Source organism: Globicephala melas, chromosome 1 (assembly GCF_963455315.2).
Source record: "Globicephala melas chromosome 1, mGloMel1.2, whole genome shotgun sequence".
NCBI lineage: Eukaryota > Metazoa > Chordata > Mammalia > Artiodactyla > Delphinidae > Globicephala > Globicephala melas.
The window spans coordinates 38,129,126-38,145,548 of NC_083314.1; the positions used below are offsets into that span (position 1 = coordinate 38,129,126).

A 16,423-nucleotide genomic window follows, 5' to 3' on the forward strand; every position below is an offset into this window, starting at 1 on the left:
GTGGATATGGTGTCAACGGTTGCAAAATCAAAGCCCCTTACATCTTCTCCATGCCTCTGTCCCACCCCCCACCCCACTCACCATTGATGTTCAGGAAGGGGAAGGTGTCCTGGATGGGAACGTGGTGCTGTGACTGGTCCAGCTCATCCTCCTCATCTTCTTCATCCACATCATTATCTTTCTCATCCCAAGGAGCAGATCCAGTGGATCCTACCCGAGAAACAGACACACACAAAGGTCACAGGTGAGCCGCTCACCTTGCACTGTCATCCCTGCAGCTGACCCACTGTTCAAGCTAGGCACTGCCAGCACAGAGGCTCCTTGGGTTCAGTGTGCACCCTCAATGCCAAAGAGTGGGAACCAAGGGTGTTCACCCCACTCCCAGCTCCTCCTACGGAGCCCCAGTGCAAGCTCTCATCCCCTCCCCTATCCAGGAGCTGCAGACCCTACTCCCTTCTCCTAGAAATCTTTTAATTCCTACTCTAAACCCCTTTCTACACATTAGCATCCCTTCTAAGGACCCAAGGAGCACAGCTTCTCTCCTTTGTAAGCTTAATGTGAAGACAGACCCTTCCCTCATGGCAGAGCCTCACTAGATTCACTGGAGGTCAAGTCTAAATAATCTGGCTCTTAGTCGGAACTTGCTAAACATAGAGTAAACATAGGGATCAGGTGGTATTCTCCTAGGAAAAATACCATACAAATTAAATGATCACTTACCCATCATTTATAAAGAGAACTTAATAGCCTTCATAATGTCATGTCAATTGATTCTTAGAACAGCCTTTGAAATACACAGGAAAGATGAGAACCCAGATTTTATAGTGGAAGAAGCTGAGGCTCAAAAGGTTGAATGACTTGATTCAATGTCCCACAAGTAGTGAAATGGAAAGAACGAGGTTTATAACTCAGACCTTCTAAGTTTTAATCCCTCCTTCTTCTAAACTATCTGGCCTCTCTTCTCAGTGTTGAGTCCCAAGAGAAGTTATTTTTTTACAGAACTCAATACCCCCTCTTCTTTCTAATGCTTTACTGTTCCACTGGGTGGGCAGGAAGACTTTGCTGAGTTTATATCTTTTGTTCTCTGGGTTCTTTCTAGGGACAGGATTTCTTGCTTTACCAGTCTTCAACTTTGTAAGCGAGGCGACTTTCAAGTCGACTATCGCTTTAAGGGTCCAGCCCGGAACCCGGCACACTGTCCACCTTCTCCCCAGCAGCTGGGGTCTCACCTGGGTTAATGATAGAGCCCTGGGGCTGGGGGATGTCACACACTTGATATATCTTCACTGGGTTCATGGGCACCTCCTTGGTGCCGTCGTACATCAGGTTGAATTCCCTGCTCTTGTTGAGCGCACAGCGGAGCTGGGCCTTCCATTTAGCTGGGTCGGGGTCATCCACCCCTTCCTGGTACTTCCCTGTCTCCACAGCCCAGGCCTGAGGGATAGGAAACTGCAGTGAGTGCCTGCCTGTTGCCCAGAAACACTGGAAAGTGTGCCCGCCCTCCCTCATACAGACACAGATACACACAGCCCTGCCTGACCGCCCCATCACCCCAACTCCAATTTACAGAGACTGCAGCAGGAAACACCACACTGGGGACCAGGCAAGGCAGGGCCTGAGAGAAATTAAGCCAAATGCAAATACAATATTTTAAAAAGAGGAGCCTCGTCTCAAGTGCTTGTGCCAGCATCATCTGTCAAGACTACAATGGCCATAATGAAGGGTTGAAAATAAAGAAAAATCTGGAACAAATATACACCAAAATACTAATGGTAACTTTTGGATAGCAAGATTTCAGGTAATTTTGTTTTGTTTTGACTTATTTTTCACATGAATTGCTTATATAATAAGAAGAGAAAGGGAGATGCCGTATGATATGAAGAATTTAGGCTTGCTGTTCCCTCTCCCTTCAGTCTTCCATCTGATGCACAAAAACTGTTGAAACCAAGTACCTTTAGGAGTAGCAGACCATAGGAGGGCAGGAAGCACGCTCTGGGGGTTCAGCCTGCCTCAGTGGGAGGCTGAGGGCGTCAAGTCCTAATAAACTCACACCACCTGCCTTTCCCTGCTTCCTCAAACTCCCACATTGGGAACATTTTGCTGGGAACACCAGTGGCTGGTGGCCTGGGCCAAAACCAGTGTGGCCCCGCCTCTCTGGTTTTCAATTTCCAGCTCTAACAGGCATTTATGTGTCTGTTCACGGGATATCAGCCCTCCCCCATTGTGAACATATCTCAGATGTCTACACTTTCTTCAGGGCTTGTGACGTATGTGCTGGTGCAGAAAAGGGGGATGTCTTTTGCAGAGGACTCAAGATCAGGAAGTACACGGCAGCTTGTTCAAGTGGACAGGGCATATCGCTTGTCCAGTCCCAACTCCCCGCCTCCGCTCCTGAACGTAGACCGCTTCCTCAAGCCGAAATGGAATTTTTCTGGCCCCATCCTTTGAGCTCTCTGGTCTCCCTCAGTCAATCCCTGCAGAGCCTCACAATCACGAGGAAGCTTCTCCCAATAGCCGAGCTAAATTCTTCTCCTCCAATTCACTCATTTCTTCTTATCATCTTCTCAGACCTGGGGGCTCCTCCACTTGATGCGCAGTATGGAATGAAGCAGTCTGACAAAGCTGCTGCCCTTGGGCACTCAGCAGGCTCCACTCCATCCAATCCCCGTAGGGGATTTCAGCCTCACCAGTCCCTAGTGTCGGAGAGGCACATCTCCAGTTGCACCTGGCAGTACCTGGCTGCTGCCTCCTCACGTTTTCCCCTCTCTTTGTTGGATCCTCCGTGCCCGCTCCCCCTCTGGCCCCATCCAGCTGGCTTGGGCTGTGCTGACTTTGGCCCAGGTCTGCAAGCTTTCTGTGGCTCCCTGAATCCCTGCCCCTCCACAGAGAGCAGCCAGACTAACATCCTGCTCACGACACAGCCATTCCCCAGGGCCCACTCAGATGATGCAGAGAACCTGAGGCTGAGGCAGCAGAGGATGGTACACACCACGTGGCAATCGCTGTGCTTTATAAACATCCCTTATTCAAACCCATTCTGAGTCTTGCTTCTGAGAGTCTGGTCACTGAGCAGGTCCCTATTTCTCTTCCTAAAATGGACACAAGTCTCTGCATTTTTATGGCAATGTATGAGTCCCTTCCCATACACTGAGTTCACTCAATTCTCACAACAATCCTGTGAGGCAGGCAAGACTGGTTTTAGCCCCATTTTACTGAAGGGGAAGCTAAAGCCCCAAGAGATTATGTGACTTGTTCAAGACCACACATGCAAGTGATGGTAGTAGGATCTGAAGCCAGGTCTTCCAGCTCCTGGTCAGGAGGGGCCGTCTGATAATGGGGGAGCTGATAGGCCTGGGTTCAAAACCTAACCCCACCACTTATTGGCTGTGTGACTTGGGCAAGTTACATAGCCCCTCTGAGACTCAGCTTCTGCATCTATAACATGAGGGTGCCGCCCCCCTTACAGTGTTGTCGAGAAGCAAATGAGATAACGGACCTAGGGTAGGCAGCGGGCACCCACTTAATGCTAGTCAGAACTGCCCACACCCCATATCCTGCCAAAGGCCTGTCAGAGCTTGGGATCTGTGAAAGCACCCTCACTCTTCTCCTGACACCCAGGCCCTCCCTTAGCATTCTGCAAACAGATACACAGATATAAGTAAGACAAAGCAGCTTCCCACAGTCAATTTTTCCTCAAGCCCTAAGCATACAGAACATTCTCACGAGTGGAGCTTTCAGGAACCAGCCTCCTCCCCCGCGGCCAGCCACCACCAGGCACTTCAACAGCAAGTCCAGTTTCAGACCAAGGCCACAGCGAGAGGCCAACTGGGCCAGGGCAGGCCCATCCCCCTCTGATGCCAGCTCCAATAATTGGTGCTGATTTACGGATGTTTTCCTTACCACTTTCATGTCATTATTTAATTTTTACATTAAAAGCATTCATTTACTTTCTAAGTATTCACAGGCCAATTTTTTCTCTACCTCTCATCTCTACACCCAATATAACTGAGTTGGGTGGGAAACAACTGTAAGTTGGCTCTCCTTTGAGGTGTGAGCCCACCTTTCCTGGCCCAGTCTCAGCAAGAACCTGGAGCATCAATCTTGAGGGGCTCAGGGTAGGGACTGGATTTCACTTCTGACTTCCAGCTTATAGTCAGGGAAGAAATGGGGAAACTCATTTCTCCGTGTCTTGGGAGTGCAGGAACTAAAGCTACTCATGAGATGGAAGACTGACCAGCACAGAGAAGCTGGTCTGGAGCAGAGGCATGGGCTCCGGAGTTACAAACCACATAATACCCCTTCCCACAACTAGCTTCCCACCTACTTCTGTCTTAGACTTTGGTTTCACTTACATTTTATGAAATGCCATGTGATTCAATCTTATTTTCAGTGAAGCAAAATAACTCTCACATCAGAGCTACTCTTCGGTTAAGAAAACATATTTGTAGAATAAAAACCTGTAATTAAATCGCCTTTCATTTTTAAGTGGAGGTTATGGATGGGGCAAAATGTTTTAACATCAAAAGAAAAACTTGCAAAGGGCCCTCGACACCCATGCTACAGGCTGTTAGGAGCCTGCTAACACTCAGTAGCTGTACCCTGATCTGGACAGCCATTCCCGGGCCAGGGCAAGAGCCCTGAGCGAATGAAGGGTTGATTGCTGGCTGACCCTTGGGAGCTCTAGAACAACCACAGCATACACGCACTTACAGGAGTTTAGCCAATCACACCTGGGATCCCTTGGGATGTGAGTTGAGTAGCTTTGACCAATGGGAAAGAATAAATGCCCTCAACCATAACAGACATGCCCCAACAAGAGAAATTACTATGCCTGCTAAGTTTGCCCCCGCCCCACATCATAAACATTCTCTTTGTTGCATGAGCATTTTGGATCTAGTACCTTCTTCAAGCCAAAATTGAAAACAGAAGAACAAAAAACCAGAAAGGTCTGAGAGAACTAGAAAACACTTCAAGTCAGATGGTAAAAGAATACCTTTACCTTGAAAATGGTATTTTCCTCCTCCTGTTGGGGGCTATGCCGGGTGGCATGTTTCCAGGGAATCTGGAAGCGTTTGGAGTCCCTATGTAGCCAGATGAGCCCAGGGTACAGGCCACTATCCACTTGGGCCACCAACCAGGGCTTCAGCCGAACTCTGCGGGGGTGGAGAGCCATGATCTGGGTTGGCGGGAGGGGGAAGAAATGGGGAGAGGAGAATTAGGCCAGCCCCTGGGAAAAGTTCCCAGCCACTGTTCCCATATGATAGAGCTACAGTTTCACTAGATTACAGCAAAGAAACTAAATATGGGAATAAACTGTGCCAGGTGGGGAAGAAAAGAAAACAGGTTAAAAGGTTCTTTTGATTCTTATTCCAAAGCCATTTATTTTTCATGCTCTAGCCAAATCAGACTTATCACGTAAGTAGATCACATTTCTTCTATTTAAATCCTGAGGCAGAAAAATAAAGAGATGATGTCATCCCTGCTGGAAAACAGTCCTTCCGCAAGTACCAAGGGAAGAGAAGAGAAACTGCTCTTTTCAATCTCATCTCGGGAGAAGGAAGGAAAAAGTTATGGAAACAGCAGGTATATAGGCAAGAACTTGAAGCATGCTCTCTTCTTAGACAACTAAGGTGAATGGGAATATTTTAGTAAGAAATGACAGCATCGTGATAAGAGAGAAGTAGGCGAGGGATGGTCCCTGGTTCCAAAGTCCTCACTTACATAGATGAGCAGGCAGTGTATCCACAGGGATCTGAGAGCTGGGCCTCAAGTCAGTTTTCCTTTCTCTGGGCCACCCAAATGCGGGGTGGGGGGGGGGGGTCTGAGCTGGTTATCCCCATGACAATCCAGTGTCTAGGAGAAGGCTTGGGAGCACTGGAGACAAAGTGTAAGAACCCTGCCCTGTATCTGAGTCTGGTAAAGCTAAGATGCCCTAGAATGATCAAATACCACAGTTCCTAACCCTATAGAATACTAAAACCAGTCATAAGACAAGCTCTGTACTGCTAGGACAGCCTCCTCGCCTGGGTCTGTTTACCTCCCCACAGAGGCTGAATTGAACTGATTGGTTGCTGGAGCCAGCCTGGGTAAAGTCTGCAATTGAGTCTCATAAAGGGCATAGCGTAGCAGATAACATTCGGTGGCAGCCAGCACTCACAGCGGGAAACAAAGGCCTGCCCAGATTGGGTGTCTAAAGGAAAAAGCAGTTACCGGAGAAGTGTTTGCCTGGGGTGTTGTGTTTAGATTTTTTGGCGTTCTCATTTCTCTTTGTTTTTACTTCAGGTGAGAAAGACAGGCCTGCAAAAGAACGTTCATTCAACAAATATTTGTCCGTCAGCTACTGTGTGACAAGAGCGACATTAGTTACTAAACACAATGTCCTCATCAGACTCCCTGAAGAAATCCACATTGGAATTGCTCAAACATCCACTGACCTGAGAAAAGGAAGATAAATAAGTCACCTTCCCACCCAGAAAGATTCCCACCTGGATTGCGGTTCAGAAACCAAACCAGCTGAGTCAGCCGAAGGCTTCCCCCTCGGAGGAACTTAGCTTAAGGGGTGGGTCCTAAGGCCACTTCTCTCCCCAGCCAGGCTCCCAGCAAACGGGAAAACTCAAACCCAGCTCGGTCACTGGCACTTTAAGAACACGGCAGGACCTGCTCTCACCTGAGCCTTCTGACCCAATTACCAAATTCTGCAACTGAAACCTTCCCCCCTGGGAGCAGCTCACAGTGGGCAGGTGAGGTAGTACCCGGTATTCAAGGGCCCCCCACCCCCATGTTCTTGGCCTTGATGTAGATTGCTCTGTAGGACAGCAAAGTCAAGCTATCAAACCACAGAGAACATTTACCTTATAAGGAGGAGGGAATGCATATTCTCCCCAGGGCAAGTTCTAGCCTTCTCTTCCTCAGTCCTGGCCTGCGGGAAGGGGGATGGGGTAAGGGAAGAACAAAGAGAACAGGGAAATGGGCAGCAAACTGGTCCACCTAGTGAGGGACTTTCGAGAATTTCTGTTGCAATATTGGTCAGTCTTGTGTCGAGGCCTGGCAGACACGTGAAATCCACCTCTTGACAGATCATGGGCTTTGAAGAAAAGGGCTTATCCTAGTTGATCCACAGCACATCAAAAAAAAAAATTAAGGCAACCAGGCCAACGCAAGGAACTGCACAGAGTGACGGGGAGGGAGAGGCAGCCGCCCTTAGAGGTCGATGACTAAGATCTAGAGCCCTGCGTTCTCAGCGTTCTCCCAAGATGGCAGTACACAGGAGCAACGCTGCCCCAGCCTCCTCCTCCTCTATGCCCCACCTCCATCACAGCTAACCCTCTCCACCTTCTGAAAGTCCACCGAGATCTCCACCACCAGCCACCCAGCACCTAAGACTATAAGAACAGGCAGAGAGGGAAACTTTGGAACCAACCAAAATCACAGAGAAAAATATCTAATTAGACATTCGTAGGCTGCAATATCAAGTAGCCATTAACATCGAGGCATCTGAAGAATGTTTACTGGATTTGGGAAAATGTTTAAATATGTACTTAAGGGGGGAAAAGGCATCATACAATATTGACTGTATAGTAGTGTCTCCATCTTGTACCATAACATGCACTTGTGTACATAAGCACTGAGAATTGTTGAAAAGGGAAAGAAATAATACATCAATGCAACAAGAAGTTCTTAGTGGTTACCTGGTGATAGGACTGTGGGTGAATTTTATACATGCCTAAGTACTTTTATATACGATTCACATTTTCCTACAATGACGTGTTTCGATTCACAACTTAAAACACTACGTAGTATTTTTTTTTAACCACAGGAAGCTAAGACATTTCTTGGCCACTGGGAGATATAAAAGATGATGGCCTTCAGCTAATGAAACCACGGTAACAGCAATCCTCTATCTACATAGGCTTAACAGTTTTTACATGCGCTTTTATTTAACGTGTCTGATTTCATCCTCATAATGAAATTATCATCCCCATTGTTATCATCCCCATTTTACAGCTGGGTTAACTGAGGCACAGCAAAGTGTTTTATCTGGGGCCTGGACCCAACACTTCTCAGTCAGAGTCTGCTGTACCATATCCTGCCACTGCACCCAGGTTTCTAAGTCCCTCCCTTCTTCTATACACCAAGAAAGTAAATGAAAAACATCAACAAAGATCCAAGCAGCACGGAGGGCCAACGAAGTGGTTAGGGAGGAGACTGCATGACACCCAGCCTTAAACACACCTAAACCAGAGTTCTCTTTCAGAACACTCTCACCACCCAAATCCCAATGCCCACAGAACAAGCTTAGCCTAGTTTAACTCAGCTCTGGTATCTCTAGCTGCCATCACAGCAAAATTCAAGGCCTGTGTCTCCAACAGGTATTCAACTAGCCAAAGAACAAAGATTTAACCCATCCACTCCCCTCATACTGGGCACTGAGCAGGGACACTATCAACCTCCCCAAGGCATAAACCATCCTCTCTCACACCCCCATTCCAGGGAACAGGTCCCCTACAAACACCTGTACTGCCACCTCTGCGGCCCCTGCCCAGACTAGTTTCCAGGAACATGGCCACCCCAAAGCCAAGATTCAGTCGTCAATGGTTTGGCTCAGAGTAAAACACACACCCTCACTTCTTGCAGACAGGCCTCAGGCGTGGTCCTGCTTTTTCCCTTCCTCCTGGAGAGACCTGAAATGCCATCTTCCAAGTTCCCCAGTCTTTCCTCCATTTAGTTTAGCCCTGTTTAGGGGTAAATTCTGGACCTCTAACCATAATTCCCACGCCCTGCCTCCCTGCTTGATTGAAGTTGAGGGCTGGAGAGAGGGAGCTACAGGGTATAGGTGCGGCTGTCACGCATTACACAAACATCGAAAACTACTCTCCTAGGTCAACACCAGCCTTCACCAACCCCTACTCAAACGCCTTCTTCCTCTCCCTTCCCTGGCTTCCACTTGTGACATCCACCAAGCGAGCAGGGCTGGGGTAGGGATGACCCCTTTACCACACAGCAGGCTCCCTGTAAACAGTGGCACCCTGGGCCTGCTTTCCAGTCTGGCCTGGAAGACTTTCCCCACTTCTCTACACCAGGCCTCCAGCCCTTTCAGGCGAAGAGGGCCTCACCCCCCGAGCAACCACGCCCGGCGCCACCCTCGCCGGCAAGTAGCTTAGCTACTTGGAAATTCACGGGTGTCTCTCAGGCCCAGGGCAGGGGCCTGACTGCGCTAAACAAATCCCAGGAGAGGAAACAAACTGGCTAAATTTACTGGCCGCCCCGACGCGCAATTTCCCAAAACACCCACCAAGATCAAGGGCCGGCCGGCCGGCCTGGGAAATCCCCTCTTCGGGATCCAGGGGCCTGCGGAGCGGTGAGCTGGGAGGACCAGCGTGGTGGAGGAGCCTTAGCGCTCCCCGACGGTTGGTGGGTAGGGGCCCGAGAGCCGCACACTCCAGTTGGGCGGGAGGGAAAGGGAGTCGACAGAAGTAGGGGGTCGGTAAGGGCCCAGCGCCCCCGGGCTAGGACCGCCCGAAAGCTACCTGAAGCAGAGCGATGGGCACCCAGCCCTAGAGGGTATCCCGAAACAAACAGATGTCCTTAAGCAAGCTTTCCTCACCCCCACAAACTCTGGAGGGGACGCTTCTTCACCGGCGGGCGTGTCCTCCCTCCCTCAAGCGAGGCTCCAGACGTTGGCGCCCCCCCCTTTCTTCAATCCGGCTGCCAGAAGCGAACGTCCCTCCGAACCAAGTCCCAGTTAGGATCACCCGTCGCCACTGCTCTCCTCGGCCGGTTGGGCAAGCAACACCTGGCTCTGCGCAGGTAGGGACTGCAGGCTCCGCTCCCAGTCCCACACCGGCCCTCACCTTCCCCGCCCAGGTAAGCCAAGCTCACGTCAGCGCCTCGCCTCGGGACGCCGCGGACCCATCTGCCGTCCGGCCACGCCTCCCAGGTGTGGCCACGCCCCCATGCGTTCAGGATTGGCGGGTTGCGAGAAATATGATACTCTGTGTTCCAGGGCAGCCCAGCCCCCCCCAGCCCCTTCCCCACCGCCCTCCCCCGCTTCTAATCCGGGCTGAGAAAATTCCGGGACTGGGGTCTAGACCTGACCCCTTGGGGCTAGTGGTCTTCTGAACTGGAAGCGACTGGGAGGAAAAATAAGTCGAAAAGACTTAGATCTAAGTCGAGAAGGTGCCTCCCTTCCTTCATGCCCCATAATCACCCTGCGGTATGGAGACGGTTAACTACAAATAAGGATTTAGAGATTCTGGGTTGGCCCTAATACCTGTGGGCCTGTGTAAGTGGAGTGGGGTATTGGGAAGGGACTCAGGACACTTGGTCCCTTGTGAGGGAAGCCCTGTGGCTTACAGGGCAGGAATTCTGCCTTCACTCTGCCTTTTACCCCTATGACCCTGAGTGAGTTGCTTAGCTGCTCAGTTTCAGTTTCCTCATCTATTCAATGAGAATAATAGTCCTGCCTTTTCCAAACACTATCAGGTAATGATTAAAAGCATGGCCTCTGGAGCCAACTACTGATATTCAAATCCAACTCCATCAGTTACTACAGACTTGGGCAAGTTTTTTAAGCTGTCTGGGCCTCAGTTTCTTATCTGTAGAAGGAGGTAAATAATAGTACCCACCTCAAAGGGGCGTTGTGGGCATTCAAAAAATTACTTCATATAAAGTGCTTGGAACAGTATTTGGCACTTTCCAAGTGCAGTATAAATACCATTTTTATTGGTGTGAGGATAAAAAGTACCATATTGGCATTGCCTCATGGAATAAACAGACATCTACTGTTACGTGAAATTCAAGGCCTGTATGTCCCCTAACAGGTGCTTGATAAAAGTTCCCTCACCTTTCCCACTGCAGAGAACTCCAGTCCATGTAAAGTGCACGCTTACAGTGAGCTGTGTACTAGCACATGAGATGTGGAAGCACTAGGCTGTCACAGGTAAGAAGGGGCATAAGCAGGGTACTTAGGTTTTGGAGTTTCAAACAATGAGTTAGAGACCATGATGGAGTAGTGTTATGACTGAATTATGTCCCCCCCCAAATTCAGATATTGAGGTCCCATAACCTGCAGTATCTCAGAATGTGATTGTGCAATACTGTGGACTTGATTCCTAGTCCCAACTCAGCCTAGTGACATAGCCAGCAAAGGCCTGGGAAGGCAGCAAGGTCCAGATCCTGACTCAGGCAGCCTCTGTCTCAGTCACTGCTTGTGGCCACTCTTCCCTTCACTTAGGGGAAGGGAAGGGCTATCTCATCAGCACAGCCAGTCTATTACTGCTGATGAGCTCACCGGACAAGCCAAATCTTCCATCTGGCCCAGGGCTGGGCTCCTGAGACCAAGCAAACAGTCCACTGCAGGTGTGTGTGATGGAGGAAGACCACCAGGGGAGTATCATTTGAGGGGAGCCAAAAGCCCAATGGCATACAAGTATGAGTGCACACACGGACATTCACTTTTCCAGTAGCTGAAATTACCATAACTAAGGTGATTTCTTAGCGATCTTCTCTGGAAGACACATTTTTTTTTATTCTGCTCTGTGTGGCTTGTGAGGATCTTAGTTTCCTGACCAGGGATTGAACCCCGGGGCCACATCAGTGAAAGCTCCAAGTCCTAACCACTGGACTGCCAGGGAATTCCCTGGAAGACACATATTTTAGAATCAGAAAATTTGAGCTGGGAGGGCCCTTCAAATCCTCTAGTCTCGGGATGAGACTGGCTTAGAGATATTTGTTTGACCCACACGTTTTTTGGTTTTTTAAATTTTTTAAATTTTTTGCCTACATTGGGTCTTCGTTGCTGCACATGGTCTTTCTCTAGTTGCGGCAAGCGGGGGCTACTCTTCATTGCGGTGTACGGGCTTCTCATGGTGGTGGCTTCTCTTGTCGCAGAGCACGGGCTCTAGGCACATGGGCTTCAGTAGTTGCAGCACACGGGCTCAGTAGTTGCATCATGCGGGCTCAGTTGTTGTGGTTCACAGGCTTAGTTGCTCCGCGGCATGTGGGATCTTCCCAGACCAGGGCTCGAACCCGTGTCCCCTGCATTGGCAGGAGGATTCTCAACCACTGTGCCACCAGGGAAGTCCCCCACACAGTTTTTTAAACATTGGGAGATTTCACATACACATCCAGATCCTTAGCATCTCTTGAAGAGTCAAATGCTCTGGACAGCCTAGGTCAGCATTTCCAACAGGCAACAGCTGCCCATTTAGAGAGAGTCTACAGGTAGCAGTCAGGACAACCCCATCATATTGGATTCACTCATTTACTTTAATCTCCCGATTCTGTAGGCATATGAGTTTGCAACCTCTAGTCCAAATATCCTTTTTTTAAAGGTGAGAAAACTGAGGCCCAGGGAGGTCAAGTGATTTGCTTAAGGTCACATAGCAAATTAGCCACAAAGCCAAGACTAGAACCCAAGCCCAGAGCTCTTCCCGCTTGGACTCTGTTCAGCACCCCAGCCAGACTCTATTCTGACTGTGCTGCACTGGTCGTTAAGTTTTTTTTTTAAAGTTGCCCGTGCATCTAGACACTGTCGATACTATGGTGAACAACTCTTGTATCACTCTACTGAAGAATCAATGAAAGGGAATAAAGCCGGAGGAATTAAGGTAGAGATCAGGAGGAAATTTCTGGCTCTTCAAATTATGAGAGCTGGCAATAGGCCACCCTGAAGTCTCCTTTGCTTGAGACATACCTCATCTGCTTGGTCTGAGGAAGAAGAACACCTTGTGAGTCCCTGCAAGGGCTCTAGAGGAATCAGTTCTTCTATGTTCTCAAAAGAGCTGTCACGGGATTCAGACATCCCCAGTATGGCTTGAGCCTGCAGTGTTCCCAGCATTTTGCCCTATGTCCCTGCTCAGGTGAGGCATTACTGAGTCACTTGTGAGCCTGAGTTTCAGGCAGTGAGATGTACGTTTGAGCACAGAGGCCGTGATTCACAGCTACAGGGAATCAGGGAATTTCCCTCTCTGGCTCCCAGGCAACTCTTACCTGGTGAGGAGGGGTCTTTTTCACCACCCTGTGGCTTTAGCCTCTGCAGTATCAAACATATGACAATAAAGCCCAAATGTGACCCAAATCCCACCCTCTCCTTGGCAGAGCAGAGGGCATGGCAACTGGAACCTTTCCCAATGGCTCGCTATAGTGGAGAGTGTTCCTGGAATCAGTGACAACGAATAATCTCAGAGACTGGGCTGCACGTCAGTGGAGCTGCTGAAGAAGGGGTATTAGGGACTTCAAGCTAAACAATTCAATTCTGTGCTCTCTCAGAGGAACTCAGACCCCAGCCAGCCTCTGGAAGGCAATTCTGGAACCCATCAGGTCTACCCCCAGTCCTTTCTGTGCCCTGGTTTATCTCTGGCTCCATCAAGTGTTTCAAGGTACTGGGGCCACAGGTGGGCCTAATGCATTGCCTGAACAACAACCTAAATTGTAGTGCACATTGGTGTTGCCCCTTCCTCTGTCCCCTTACCCTCCATAGACTGCATCCCAGAATGCAATCCACATCCTAGAATCACTGAGATTTCTGCAACGGAAGCTGCAGTAGAAATCCATAAATGAATCTCACTTTCCAACCCAGACAATGAAACAGACTTTGGCTTGGGACTTTAGGAGAATTGCCCACTAAAGTGTTCAGAATTATTTGTTTCTGACTCTCTTCTTATCCTTGGACCAAGCTGAGCACTGGTACGTGTTCTCAGAGAAGCAGCTTTCTTTATTCCAAACTTGGATCTGTATAAGAGGAGGAGGAGGAAAAAGAAGGCTCAGTAACTCCCTTGGAAGTATGTTGCCCACCTGGGGCCCTCGCTCCAAACTTCTTCCCTTCAGCACCAATCTAACAGTCCACTTCCATCTCCCCTGGCAAAGAAAGTTGTCACTGGACCTGCAGATAAAAGAGCCAAACAAGAAGTTACAAGTACCATGAACATGAGGGTTCATAGTCCTGATTTCAAATATGTTTCCCTGTTGGGACAGAGCAGTGTCTTGACTTTGGTCAGCACCAAACTACCTATCCTGTGATTATCTATGGCTATGATATGAGATCGTGGATATGAAAGCTCTCTGAAATTGGACAAGCGCTGTGTGGATGGGAGGGCTTCTCACTGCTATTATCTGCTTTTTGTTTCCTCCTGTAAATCATTCTCTCCAGGCCTCAGTCAAGTCCTTGAGGGCAGCAAGGCACAGGCCAGAGAGGAACTCCTGTACGTCAGGAGCTCCTGGCACAGGGCTAGGGGCAGGGTGATCTCCGTGAGCAGCGGAGAATGTGTTGACTTCAGAAAAATGAGTTACCTGGGGATACAGGATCATTGGGGGTCAGTGAGACGAAAAACTGGACTTCTGTTCAATAAGACTGATTGACCAAATGTGTTTTATCTTGTCTCCCTCCCCAGGCCATTCCAGTAAAATGACAATGAAGGAATAAAAAAAAGATTTTAACCCACAAGGTTAAGAGAGGACAAAAGCACAGGCGGGGAGATAAGATGGATGAAAGATTTCAACAGAAAATATTAGGAGATGAAATATTATGTTAACAAAAATAAGGAGTGGGGAGGGCTGATATTTTGATTATAAAGATTTCAGTACTATTTAATTTTTAAAGCAGATATATATAAAATTTAAGAAAAATATTATTATCAGTATTTTTTTTTAAAGAAAGAAGAAAGAGCACCTGCGACTCAGGAGAGACCTGGGTGTCAGATCTTTCTTTGGTACTTGGTGACACGCAGAGCTTGTCACCGTCGCTGAGCCTGAGCCCCTTTATCTGAAGGAGTTGAACAAATCCCACAATCACCTTCCAGTTCTAACAATTCCTAGTTCTACAAGTAAATTATAGAGGCAGCACTGACGTCCTCAGAAAAACAACCTGTGCTTTGGAATTAGTCAAAAGTTGTCTCAGATTTCCCCTCTTTCAATTCCTAGCTGTGTGAGCTGGCTGGGCCTCAGTTTACTCAACTCATGCGTGAGGATACTGCCTATTTCTCAGGACTGACAAAAGGATTAAATGAAATAAGTAAAGCAACAAATAAGTAAAGCAGCAAATGTATGTTTTCTCCACTGCTGCACCTCCCGTATTTAGGCAAGGATCCGGCATAGTTCTGGGCACCAGGCATTGGTTTAATTAAAACCCGAAGAGTTCAGAAATGGGTTACTCTTATATTTATTCTTGGGGCAGGGAGAACGTGAAGCACCTCATTTCTGTTGATTGTATTAGGGGCAAGGTCCAAGTGTGGATATCAGAGCCTAGTATAATTCCTTTGAGGAGAGGTAGCTAATTAAAGGGCAGACAAGGGAGGGCATGAATGAGAGGTTCTTTGACCAAGTACCCTCCATCCTTCCACCCCTCCACTGTGGGAACTTTCTCTTAACAGTGTCCACGTACACAGCCTCAACCTAGACTAGCCTCCTATTCCATTACCTATAGTTCTGCAGAAAAGGTAAAGATGGTGTCCACAGGGATTTCCTCTGTCTTGAGTGGCTCTGGACTGGCACACTGATTTTCCACACTATGGGCTGCCTTCCACACTAACTTCTCCTCATCACTTAAGACTTTGGTTGTATAGCATTCAAACAGGTCATTCAATCTGGATGCTGCTCCTAGACACCTACAGCTCGACCCCCCTCCTCAGTTACCACAGTCTGAATCCCAATTTGTCTGAGTTGAACTGAGGCCTACAAGGTGATTAAATGCCATGGAGGGTTAGCCCAATCTAGGAAGAAAGGGAAGATGTACATACAGATATAAGAGTTCAGTGTTGATCTCGTGTAACCCCTGACCACGAGCACATCCGAGTCAAGATCAAAAAGGATTTATATCTTTTCTAAGACAGACCCAAACCAGAGCCCTGGGTCCATCCCACATGAGACACAAGCATCATTCCTTCATTCATCCTTCAGTAAATATTTATTCAGAGGCTCTTATATGCCAGACAAAATCCCTACCCTCATGAAACTTACTGCCTCCTATTGTTTTCTTTTATTCCTACTGAAGCCCTCTGTTTAAACTTTCACATGTGTATCCTTCTACTATTGTGGCCCTATCCTATCCCCTACCCTAATCTAGCCTAAGCCCCTTTGTGAGCTCTGATCAGTTTACTCTTCTGGTCAAAAACATTCTGTGATTTCCCAATGTTTATTGAATCAAGAAACTTGATTCACTCATCCAACAAATGTTTATTGTGTGTCTACTATGTGTCAGGCTCTGTTCTAGGTGCTGGGGATACAGCAGTGAGCAAGAGAAACAGATAAAAACTTCTGCTCTCATAGTGCTTATATTCTAGTGGGGGAGAGAGACAATAACCAAGATAAACATGTACGATAAGTAAAGCGTGTTAGTTGGTGATAAGTTCTAAGAACAATAAGGCAACAGGTCAGGAAGTGGAGGGGGTGAGGGAGAAGTAAAATTTTAGATAGACTAACCAGCAAG

The 16,423-nt window shown here is 48.2% G+C and overlaps 1 protein-coding gene across 6 annotated transcripts in view; it reads right to left on the reverse strand.

The window, feature by feature from the left end:
• The window catches only part of IRF6 (interferon regulatory factor 6), a 36,937-nt gene that overhangs the window by 6,861 nt on the left and 13,653 nt on the right, over positions 1 to 16,423 (reverse strand). The window contains exons 1-5 of one of the 6 annotated variants that reach the window (XM_070043693.1): positions 6,852 to 6,897; positions 6,211 to 6,297; positions 5,000 to 5,176; positions 1,230 to 1,434; positions 82 to 210 (exon numbers count right to left, since the gene is read on the reverse strand). In XM_070043693.1, coding sequence (XP_069899794.1) covers positions 82 to 210; positions 1,230 to 1,434; positions 5,000 to 5,176; positions 6,211 to 6,261 — 562 coding nt within the window. In that variant the 5' untranslated portion in view covers positions 6,262 to 6,297; positions 6,852 to 6,897. Of the gene's footprint in view, positions 1 to 81; positions 211 to 1,229; positions 1,435 to 4,999; positions 5,177 to 6,210; positions 6,298 to 6,851; positions 6,898 to 9,292; positions 9,415 to 9,604; positions 9,891 to 16,423 lie in introns of those variants that run through there. The other 5 variants (XM_030872931.2, XM_060294215.1, XM_060294213.1 and 2 more) reach the window with 5 other exon arrangements.